At 41.1% G+C, this 12,805-nt stretch overlaps 1 protein-coding gene across 1 annotated transcript in view; it reads right to left on the bottom strand.

Annotated features, from left to right (window-relative positions):
- T265_02290 (hypothetical protein) overlaps positions 1-12,805 on the bottom strand; it is a gene marked incomplete at both ends in the record, with an annotated part of 103,560 nt that overhangs the window by 53,879 nt on the left and 36,876 nt on the right. Inside the window, one exon of the mRNA XM_009166494.1 lies at positions 5,247-5,318. Within this exon, the coding sequence (XP_009164758.1) occupies positions 5,247-5,318 (72 nt within the window). The remainder of the gene's footprint in view (positions 1-5,246; positions 5,319-12,805) is intronic.

The raw sequence follows: 12,805 nt of genomic DNA, 5'->3' as shown, positions 1-12,805 counted from the left end.
TATAAGCTAATACCGTTTTAAGTACTACGGGACTAATTCTGAACCACTTGAAAAAGCATCGATGTCCTACTGACCACAAGGTACTCCGTCCAACTTTCAGCACCAGCGCAAATTAGCGTGCTCACTTTCGTTATTACCGTACAGCATTTCCAGATAGCTTCACTAAAACCGCGTTACTTAAGTCAAGTACTTCCACCGATTAATACCGATTTTAATATTAGTTGCACCATGCTTTAATATGAAGCTGGTGGTTTCGTAACGCTATACAACATCTACCTAGATGTATGCTTCTCATTGTTTTTAGGCGACCTTGGCACTACCTGAATTGGAAGTCCTGACTGGTGAGACAATCGATCGACACAACCAGGTCACCGTTCAACACTTCCGGCAAACCAATCATGTCGCTGAAGCGTGAAGTTCACCTCTTCAAATGTGATTTTATTCGGCTGCAGCCAGCGTGCACTGGCGGAGCAGTGGCAGCACGCTCGCCCCACATGTTAGATGTCTGGATTCAGCATGGCCAATAATATGTACTGTTGATGAGCTCTACTGAGAGCGAAACTCGAGTTCACTGCTCTTCCATTTAGTATGGACTCCAACTACCCGAAAGATTTCATTTTTTATTCACCAGGCATTGAATATATTCAATTATGGTGAAATCCATTGTCAGATTTGGAAAAAAATTTCATTGATTAGGTCTTAGCCGAACCTAGCCGTTATCAGCAATAAGACTGCGTTGTTTGGATTGTTGCTTTTTTACCTTCATTTATTTACTAGATCAAACAAACCGTTCAACGTTCAGAGATTGTAGTCAGTTAAGGTAAATATTTGAGGAAGACGTTTTAGAACTGAGGCAAATCCTTAAAGTCAAAAGTCAAATGCAACTTTCAATCGATCTCCTATCTCTGGAAGGATAATCGAATGGTAAACAGCACTTTTTGGTCCTCCGGAGAAGTCCAGCTTCGCACATTTCCTAGCATCCACTCGCTCATCAACAGACGGCAGCAATCCTGTTCAGTCGAGTTTCTTGTCACAGGCCTTGACCAGGAGCAGCAGACAAATTAGTAGAGACACAGCATAGTTCTGTCGTGAGATGTGACTCAGTGTCACGTGACCCGTTTCATGGCACAGAGATTATCCCTGGGTTGTATTCAAACCCACTCCTGTAAACTTGTAAGCTTCAAGCTTGACAGCGTGACAACTTCATAGTGGAACAGTGTACCTTTAAGTTGACCTTGCACTATAAATTCAAAGAACTACATTTGCAACACATTTTGACTCTGTGAGTTTTGGGAATGTTCACATCCTACATAACACGACCGAATTATATTTTTTTAACAGGCTATGCGACCTGTGATTCGCTGTTTACCACCAAAACAGTGTGAACAGCGGCAGATTTCCTTCTAAATGGGAATGAACAAAATTCTGAATAAGGGAACCTACTTGGAGGTCACACATTTTTGAGATACATGAAACTGAAGATCGGGTACGGCTACCGATCAATATTCGTTCCTTTAAACTATATTTTTCAATTCAATTAAGGGCAGGCAGTGAAAAAATCTGCAAATTTGTTTATTTTATTACCAGGAATGTTCATTCACCATGCCTGAAAATTTCCTCACTGGAGTTCCCTAATCAAAACATACCTGATCAATGATTTTTCATCATTCACGATTCCTCCCAAGATTCTAACAGTCACCTTCAAGATAACGGTGGTCATTAATGGGAAATCGATTGATCTGATAAGACAAATCTGTTAAGGAAGAGCTTTTTTCCATTTTTAAGACCATAAAATCGTGGTTCATACCAAAAGCGTTCTGGTTTAGGTTGTGTTACCCCTGCGTCCACAAATCTAATGACATCACTCCATTGACTTGCTATATTCAACTGATATGCGTTTTGTTGGTGAATGTAACAAAAGTTATTATACTGTCCCTAGGGATACAGTCACAATGATCTCTGTTGCATGAGAAACTCAGCACTAGGCATCTCTTATTCATGAGGATAGCACACGATTCGTCCTCCGCAACCAACTGACTACGTGTCTTCCACAAAAAATACGCTAAATTAAAGCAAATAACTATGAAATTTTGGCTACTAATGCTTCGGTAAGCTGACTAATTTAGAGCAGTTCACAGTCCAAACGCGAAAGCATTTTGACAATTTCTAGGAGGCTAAAGGATTGTGTAAATTCCGAATGATAGTGGTGTAACGATGTACATCCCTAATGGAGGATGCAAACAGTCAGTTAACGGTCGTCCAGGCTCCGCCATCATATCTGATGGAAGCTGGAGGTTACTGTAGAAATAACGCAAGTGTTTTGCAGCTACAATTGTCTATATTCGAAGGAAGTCCAGGAAAGTGTAAAACGACGTTTGAGTATGCTCACTTTTCAAAATCTCTGTGCATATAAAATGTCTACTTTTGGGTCAAAAAGCACTCAGTCTCTTGGTTCGAGTTTGTCAACAAATGACCTGGAAGTGAAGGGCCTTCCTCACCTTATTTGGTACCCTTGAAAGAATACGGACTAAGGTTGCGTGGCCACAGACTTTCAAGGATGCGGATGTGCGTACATAGCTGGGGGTCTTCGAATATTAAAAAAGTTAAACGAGCGCTTCGAGACAGTTAATTTATTTCCACAGCAACCTTCGTCTCCCGTCAGATACGGCGGCGAAGTCTGGGCAATGGACAAGAGACTATTTGCGTGTTTCATCAGTAGTATAGGTCGTTAAACCGGTAACACATGACAAAAAACGTAACTGGTTTGTCCAGTATGCTTGGAATTGTGTCCCACCTCAACTGCTATTAAAGTAATTTAAACCAATTTGTCCGGTACATAAAAAACCCAAAGAAGGAACAAGTTCTTCGATTATGAGTGCAATTGAAATTGGCTGCATTTACGTCAATAGTTGAATTTTGCAAGTATGTATAAAATTCGTCTGTTGTACTCCAGGTCTAAGTGTGATCTGATTCGGGACCGAGATGATCCGGCGCACAGGTTACCACAAAATGTCTTTCAAGAAACTAATTGCCCAGACTGATAAAATGGGAAGGATTTGTGCTAGCCCATCGACATATATATGTTGAATGTAGAATCCTTAATGAGGTATCACCTCTGGGTCCCGTGGGGTTTGTATTTGGCTGCCTAATGGATGCTTTCGCTGTCCACTTGAACCTTAATAGGTTGACAAATTATGGAACCTGCGGTACAGTGATTAATCTTAAAAAGAAGTCCAGGCAAGCGTACTTTGCACGATAAAGGGAGCAACGGAGAAATGCCTAAGACTTGATGCTCATCAGACTAGTGCCCTAGTATCCGGTTAACTACTGGATCAAGTACACATACTGCCGTTTGTAAGCAGAAGACGCTTGTTTTAACAATCCTTTTCCCTTCCTGATGTAATTGTTGTGGTTGGTTCACACAAAAGTATGGAGGTACTGAGCTTACTTGCTTACTTTTTATTTATGTTCGATTCAAGGCCACTCACACACTCAAAAAAGCTCTATAAACGGCGCTTTATAGCTATAAGTGGAATTCCCAGGATATTCTTCCACAGACTTGAATGTGAGCTTCCCTTGTTCAAATATATTGCTTACGATGTTAGGTTCAAACAGCACTCCAGTCCAAATGTTTGCTCCTGAGACCAAAATTAACCACTTCAGCTCAGATCAAGAGCCCGGTTACCTAGTGAAAACATTCAAATCGGCTTATACAGCCGTCCTCTCATATTACAAGAGGCAAACAAAAGTCCATCGGAGAAACTTGAGACCCATAAAAGTTTGTTTTGTCGTCGGGACTTCGGTTAGAAATAATCCACCCAGCTTAGGCTCAATAGAAACAAAAGATTCTGTGTGCTTCTCAACTTTCAACACCACATCGAAAGGCGCAGTAAAAGAGTAAAAAACCACGATGCAATTAAACCCACTCGTAACGTACCACTTTCTGATGTCTATAATTCAGATCGAACAACGGAAATATCTTTTGCTAAAAGCTTTCTGGATGCTCATTTTTCAGGGAAGACACGACATCCAAAACTCTCCAAGGTAAAGAGAAGATAGTTCTCCATCAACTGATTGAAGCGTACTAAGTGGTCGGCTGTGCAAAAGAGACTATAATCAAAGGATATATCCAGCCCCAAAAGTTGCGATGTTTGGTCGAAACCAGTACAGTTCTCCGTACCTTATTTATAGTGACGCAAGCAAAGTGGAGGACAGCCTTTGACCTGACAGAGGGGTGGTGATTGCGCTAGGTTAGCACTGATTACCTCTCCCATTCACTTCTATTCTTTTCATTAAAATAAGGCTTTCAAAAATTGTATCAGTACGACAGCTAGACATCAGTGTTTGATGTATTGCCGATTAGGATGATGAGGATGAATGCCCTTCGAATGTTTTACGATCCATTTTAATCTAGGTCGAACCGTTTTGGGGATAAAGCCTCTAAGATATACTGTCGAGAAATAACAGCTAAACTCAGTGATTGCATTGACATTAAGACACCGCGTTTTACCCTACACTTTGCTTGCTTAACACAAGGAAACTGCATCAAAATCTAACTTCTATTCTTTTTTATTCATTTTTTCGCCTGGGTGGGCATTTCTCAGTTCCAGATTTTTCCAGGTGGATAGACGGTCACTTAATTTCCCACCTCCCCTTTCCGTGGTTTTGAGCGAACTCGGACGTGAGGTCCAACAGGCGAAGGTACAGCCAGTAACAAATGGACCTTGTTAAATGTTTGTAGCCATTACATTTCAACGAAATTGAGGTAAACAATTAGCCAATGAACTGGCCGCCATCATTACAGCAGAATTCGGCTTCGAACAAATTATCTGCTTCCTAAAAAGAAACCGAACTTGCGTGAAAGCCGTGTTCCAAGTATGGAGTAAGATTAGTTTGATCCCAGGAAGTAGACCAAGAAGAATGAAGCCGCTAGTGGACCATCGAGGAGATTTATGCAATCTTATAAGTATTCAATATTATTGGATTTGGGGCAGTCTTCGAGTAACACACTCATAGACGCGAGTTTTACCGGGGATTTAGTAGGGTTTCCTGTCGACGCCAACCTAGTTTTAAATTGAGTGTATTTTGCCAAATGCGTACAAGTTGACGTTAAATTTGTTGGAAACCCTGAGTTTGTTGCTACCTGATGAGCCCCAAAACGGTTAAGCCGCGAAGTGGGCTGTCCAGGTCCTTTCCGAAACCGCAAAACGTGTTAAGCGGAAACGAACATGTTCACAACGGCTTACTTTTCTCCCCGGGCAACAGCAAACTGGCTGAGGTCAACAAACCTCTGGCAGCTAAACCAGCGTTCTTTATACCTATAACCAGAAAAGCCTGTTCAACCCGAGCAGTAAAACACATGGACCTTAAGTTAGTAGCTCAGTAAGGAAGTACAGGCAGCAGACCGGCAATATTTGCTGACCATGTAATAACTCTCATATTTTTTCCGTAATCCCAGAATACTTTTCATAGTTATTCCTACTTAATGGGGCAAATTTGATCAAAGGTACCAAAGCAATGTTCTGTGCCCTTTTATCTAGCCATTACGCCAAGAGGAATACGTTTGAACTTGCATGATTATTCGTAAACTCACCAACTCAACGCAGCCTACTCCATCCCACGTCTTGATAATCACAACCAGGGTAAAAACCATAAAGTATCAAATGAATTCTATTCAAATAGTGCTCTCAAATTTTCTTAATAGGTTAAAAAACAATAAACATCGGGTTTGTCCCCCTGCACCAAAGATTCAAGCTTACGCTCTCATTTGCTGGTTGACTACAACAAAAGTAAACTGACGAAACACTACTCATGAGGTTGCAGAAAACTCTCTGACAGCCCAAGATCGATTCCATCCTTCCTAGGGCTCATTAGGTGGCTGAAGTCTCCTGACTGCCGTCAACTTTATTTTCTATTTTACCCTCACACTGTGTGCAAGTTGCAAAATGCACACATCTGCAGAGAAATTTGACGTCTGTGTTGTGGCTGAAGTGACATCACGGGGATGGAGAAAATTTGTAGTCCAGTCTGGTACACAACGAAAGTACCAGTACACTCGGCCGTGAAACACAACCGGCGGTCTTCAACAAAGTTTGTTCTAAGTCATCATCAGGAATTTTGCTTTTTGATTCAGTATACACTTGCTGAAAATATCGGTAATCTTAATTATACCCAATACCGTGGAGCTTAGACCATCTTTCTAGGCAGCGCTCTCCCAGGTATAATGTATCGGATTTTTTCTGCCACTGATTTCAGTTTTTGAAGCATTTCATCAAAGTTGTAATTTATTTTTAAATTGCTATCATGAAATCGATGCCTAATTGAAAATAGTTATCCGGGAATGGATGCAAGTAACTCAGTGTGGCACTGTCATCTACTGAATGGGTAACGTGAGAAAGAGGCATCAGCCAAACATCTTGCTTGGTCAAGGCTCAATTGGGCTACGGATTTGCAATAACACTGAACATTTTTAACTACGTCCATCCCGCAAAGTGTTTTTGGCTCAAACGCGGTGATTAGCTACATTCAGAAACAACCTTGTTACTAAAGTAAATAAGAAATTTGCAATAAATCATGTGAAAATGCCTAGTATGAATTCTCGTGGCAAGTGCGTCTTCTTTAGTTGGGTTCTTTTATAAGTTACCAATATAGGCTAATAATGATTAACTCAGCTTTTGACGAATACGCTCATTTACATGTCGATTTGGCTTTCACAAGAAACTCGGTCGAATCTTCTATTAATGATATTGGTCAACCGAATGTGCTGCCCAAAGGGCGCCTCATGTGTCAGTTGGTACCATAAGGGTGATGTCGAAGAGTCTTCAGCAACCTTGTGAGTAGTGCCTTTTAAGAGAAACCAGCTCACTTATTCATAGGTCACCACACAATGCGCGCATCTGCATGTTAACTAAAAAGCATTTATGGCTAAAATGGGAGGCGTTGAAAAATGAGAGGTCACGAAATCATGGTGCACAAATGTGGTGAATCGGCTAATTCAGAACCAACCTATAAACGGAAACTGAGTAGTTTCATCGCATTTTTGTAATATGTCCATCACTTTCTCTCTCTCTCCTACGGGTTTCCATAGCTGCTGGCTTCCCAACAGTCAGAACATATGAAACACGTACACTGGACCTTTTCTGTCCATAATTTTGAAAGAGACGTTTTGAACCGTTATTGTTGCGTCCGTTTATTTATTATGCACTATAACGCATGATTTCGTTTCCGCACACTGTCAGTTCGGCCAAAGGTGATTCGTGCTGTGTTGTGTGTATTCTAAAGACTTCTAAGCCTTTCTTTGCCAAATTTTCATTATAACACGGAGAGATTAAAGTATTTATAATCCCATATTATAGGATTTTGCCAATAGTTGGTGGCAAATGGTCCTACAATTACTGAAATGGACAATAAAACCACTGAAACTGGTTAGTGATGGCATCTTTTAATTCATGTATTTTGTTTGCTCATATAATAGTGTCTAAGTAATAGGTCAGGGTGCATGTGTGGATACTACTCACAAGAATTATGGTACTGACTTAAAGTCAAGCATTCATGTGGTCGGTGAAAGTGCACTCGGATTCTGGCTGTCAAACAAATATATATTTTTGGAGCAAAACAAAAAAATGCCTTATAAAGACTATTAGGATTTTGGGCTGGAAATTAGCGTCTAGTGTAGAATCACCACAGAGTATCAAAGTGCTAATACGCAACAACTTTGTTATTCACAAGGAATAAAATGTATGTGGGAAGATTAAGTGAGCAGTCATGTTATTAGTGTAATTGCGGTGATCAAAAAATTTAGTTCCGATGGCAACAAATTTTGATTGCCTTTAGTGTTGAAGACTTTACAGTGAAGTGACTATTTCTCATAAAATCAAGGCTCCACTGTTCTGCATCAATCTAGTTCGCGACCAAATTGTACAAGTCTTACCGCAGAATGAACAGAATGCTTGTAAAGTTCGGCGCTTTCCCCCGTTGACTTGCAAATAGACGACATTCAGCTGAGGCTGAATCGGTTAGTAAACTGTATCAGGCTGATTCCCGGAAATATATTTCCCTTAATTCCGTATGTTGCAGGAAATATTCATTGACGTTTAAGACCAGAAATGGTGTAAACCATATAGATTATTGTGCTTGGTTAGTCAGCTGAGATAAACAGATGATAAAGAAATCAACGGGGAATTCAAATAGCTTGGATTAAGTCCAATGCATTTACTTCACCACGAGAACTTATATTGTGCGGTGGCCGAGCTATTGGGTTACGCCTGCACTGAGCTTGCCAGACTACGCGATAGGGAGAGGACAGAGAACTGGGGACACGGCTGTATTGCCAGGACAAAACATACCCAACGCCTGTGTAAATATATAGGATGACTAATTGGCCAACTATGGTCGTTCACTTGTTCGCTCCGTACAGCCAATGGTCGTGGTCCGGTCGTGAACATTCTCAGGCCCACTACGCTGGTCGTGTGTTGCTAGGCCGTGTTTGGCGGGAGCCGCCGACTCACCTACTTTCCGGACGTGTAGAGCCGATGGTGACCTTGGGGATGCGTCATTCTCTGCACATGTGCTTTTTCTTCTGTCTGGGCGCTCCCTGACAAAAACGCACCGCCTTGCAGAACTACCGAAAAGATCCATTCGCTAGCATTCACTAGCTGGGAAATTGTACTGAACGCTCAAAAGAGGTGCAACTGATTTCGGCGTCAAGCACTGCATTAGATCATATCCTCATGGGGTTGTGTTAAACATCTGAGTATTAACTGCTTGTATTTTGCTCTCAGCAACAACTTGTATGTCATTGTTCTCTTACTCCGGTTATTTCGTTTCTCCATCATTTTGGGCACTCAAACGTCATACTTCCGGAGATTAATTGGTATATTAAGGAAAAACGAGTTGTTTTTCGTTACTTCGGGATTGAAATTAAATTGACGGCATTCGTTTTCCGTCAGGAAATGTGCTACTTCACTCTGAGATGTTGACGTTAGAGCAGACGATACTTACTTAAACTTTCCAGCATTAAAAAACAGTATTGAATTATTGTTTCGTCCATGACGCATTTGGAGGGAAACACGCACCCGTTATTGTTAGTTTCGTAGCGTACCCTTATGAACTGGAAGCTTTTAAATACTACATCCTGTTTGCGAGCAATTTAGGAGTAGCACTTCTTTCATCCGCCAACCTGGTGACAAGATCAACCTTTTGACTTTCGGATAAGTGATTATGGTTAAGACGTTATGACCAACAAAAGCTAAATTAATGTGCTGACTTTGTCATGAAATTCACATTTTTTTCATAAAATATTCGAATGGCACTAAAAAGGAGTGAGAAAGAGTGAGATAACTCTTCTACTAGCCAATCCTCTCTAAAAGTGTCCACGCAAGTGACAGAGTTTGCCTTTTAAAAACTCGGTTATTGTCAACGGAGAATTAACAGCTGGAACTCTCATCCTTCATGTTCTGCATCTGAATGTACTCAGTTGAGTGCACTAATGAGAAGTTCATGTTGACGAAAACCAACAACAAAGGGATCATCTGAGTCCCTTGTGAACGCCAACTTACTTCGCAGCCGAGTATACTTGTCACTCACTTGTTATTGGCAGATTGATGCAGGTTGTCTAACCTTCTTTCGCTGTCAAAACCCTCATTGAAGGAAGAATTCTTTTCCATCCTTTTCGGCGGTCAGCTTAGATCACAAAAATATGTCGCTACATTTATTTGCGTCTATATGAGTTTTAGTGCGGCCGTTTCTGTCCACACGAACAATCACTACGCTTTCACCCCACCCACCCCCCACGGATTTAACCGGTCGATTTCAATAAATCATTCTCACCTCTCGTAATTAATAAAATTGTTTCGCTTGAAAGGTTTTGATCCTCAGATAAATTGTCATCAAGTTTGCCTGGATATTTACTACTAATTTCCGGCTTAATTATTATTGCAAAAAACCTCTTGAAAATGGTGAATAATGCCGAATCCTTGTTACTCAAGCAAGATTTTCAAAACTGGACCTCAAAGCTAGCAACCATCGAAATAGCCAAGGAATGGTGAGGGTTATGATGGCAACATCATTGATCCTACGGTTTTGAGGTAGGCAGAACTTTGTAGCAATTACATAACGCAATGCTTAAAGTTGGTTTGTACGCTGGGTTGGATCCTATTGCATTCCCCATGCTCACTGACAAATCGTGGATGCATATTGAATAATAGCCAAACTGTTCTTTTTGGGGGTTGCTCTCTTTATATCCGAAATACTTTGAGACGAGTACAGACGCAATTCAACTCACAGGTACAAAAATATACTGTGGTTTGATGTCCGAAGATAAGATGCGAGTTACTAAAATCATATATCGAAGGTTAACGTTTTGACATACGTTTCGTGTCAAAATTACAAGACCACCGCAAGAAGCCGCGAAAGATTTGAAAAACGTTTCCTCTTCCTTTAGTTTGTGCCATTCATTGTACACTTTGAAATAGTTTTATTTGCATTTCGACTCACGGTCAGCTTCAAATTCCTTCAGAAACTTCAGTTTTCGCCACCTCAAACACTTGTGTAGTAGACTCTTAGTTTCAGCACAGTAGATATCAGGTTTACAAGCTGACCAGTTGATCAGCATGCGGTTATCGTTAAAATGTAGCATCCTTTCGGCTCATAGGTACCATGCAACAAGAGATGAGACAATGTCAGGCTGTGCAGCCTTCGAAAGGAATCATGTTGATTCTGAAGCAAATTCGACCAGACACTACTCAAGACATATTCAGTAATCTCAGTGAAACAGTGTGAAACAATTAGCAAAGGTTTCCTGGGGGAAATTCCAAGAAAATATCCACCAAAGCGATGGCAGCACGAAGACTTATGCCATTTTTTTGGCTTTTGGCGTTTTTGATTTAGACAACGAAAGCAATGTTGCATAGATCTCGGTCTCCTCGTATGGGTGGACCAAAACCTATCAAATCCAAGTGAAAAGACAAGACTTGAACCAGAAACTTCTCGTTTACAGACTAAGGGCTTTATCGATTCTGGTTCCATCGTCTAGGCAACTGGTTATCTGCAAGATCAGAGTGGGGTATAGTGAAATTCACTGGCTACATTTGCATGGGGACGCTCCGGATACTCGCATTTAGAAATATCCTTTGGGTGCATGGCGAGTTTTTCGAAGGTCTGAAGCGCGAAAGGGAAAGGGCACAGTTGGGCCAGTAGGAGTATTTTTTTCACCACGGTAAATCGCATTACTTTATTTTTGTAAGACCCCAAAAATGGGCACTTTAGGACTTTCGGTTTCATTTAACCCACCTCTCATCGACTAGCAGTATTGTTCCCAAGGCCTCGTATAAACGCTTTGAAAAAAATTAAATCCGTGAAGGTTCGGCAAATTATCACCGCCTGAAAAGATGGGTTGTACGGAGAAAAATCAGCGATTAATCCCAAATCAAATCGACAAGCATGTTATGATTTCATTATGTTGGTTGTTTTTCATTTCGCCTACTTGCCTATACCGCTTGTGTAGCAGTTGGTCAAGTCTAATTATTCTCCTGGGGCTTTAGTAAGTGTTTTTCATGTTTGGTGAGGTTGCAAATCAGCGATTAATCCCAAATCAAATCGACAAGCATGTTATGATTTCATTATGTTGGTTGTTTTTCATTTCGCCTACTTGCCTATACCGCTTGTGTAGCAGTTGGTCAAGTCTAATTATTCTCCTGGGGCTTGAGTAAGTGTTTTTCATGTTTGGTGAGGTTGCCCAAATTAGACACATTGGTCTTCAGTGGACGGCCATGCTCCAGATTTACTGCTGGTTGTCTTGAAATAAAAAAACAGCTACACGTTGTATGAACCAAAAGCCACCCTCGAAGGCAGTAGCGTACCACCAGCCTCCCGCTTTGCCGGATGAAGTCTCGACCGACTGAGTTACGGTATACGATCGTCGTCGGTCACATTAATGCTCATCTGGCGTGTCTTTTCATGTGCATTTCTGGCATGTTGACAAAACGTCCACGTATTGGTAGCTCTAGTGAACTTGTCAGCTTTTCTTCGGGTGGCAGTTGACCTATTCACCGCGTATTGCACTTGGCCTTCAAATGCTCTGTCACCATCGTCAAAGTCCAATTGGAATGGCAAAAAATTTGACCGAAATGAGTGGAAAAAACTGATAAACACAAAAAGGTTCCCTACTGACTGATAAAATTGCAAAGACTGGCCAGAAGACACCATATAATAGAGGTGAAGTGAACGAACTCTAGTAAAAGAACTGGGTAACTGAAATCTAGGTACTCAACGAGCCGACCAGATGCTAGTTAATCATCATATCATGAGGGAACCCAAATCACTAAATGATCTGTCAAATCACAAACCAGCCATCACCTTGGGGTCAATAACTACCCGTCAGAAACCATATGAACGCAACTGATGTGGAGGAATTACCAACTCAACCGCGCAATGAAGGTGTCTACGCAAATGGCGACAGAGCCTTTTAACCCATTACCAAACTTGGCGAACGGATCGACTGCCACCTGATCACTGGCATATTAAGTATATTTAAAGATCTACTACATTCCTTTCTTCTTTACAATAACTTTTTGTTGTCACATTGTATCAAGCTTCGACTTTGTACACAGCTTCTTTTGTTGGTTTGTTCTTCGGTAGTTGACAAGTTGTGCGTTGAGCAACGCATTAGCCAGACGGAAACTCAAACAGTACAGCAGTATATACAACAGATTTGATGATATGCAATACAAAATATACGTTTAAAAAGGGAGAACCTTACGGAAAACATCAGGATGCCTAAACTAAGTGGACACCACCATAGGCTGTA

The sequence above is a fragment of the Opisthorchis viverrini genome, assembly GCF_000715545.1.
Source record: "Opisthorchis viverrini unplaced genomic scaffold opera_v5_26, whole genome shotgun sequence".
Taxonomy (NCBI): domain Eukaryota; kingdom Metazoa; phylum Platyhelminthes; class Trematoda; order Opisthorchiida; family Opisthorchiidae; genus Opisthorchis; species Opisthorchis viverrini.
Note: the sequence above shows the minus strand (reverse complement) of the source record. Positions and strands in the feature narration are given on the sequence as shown.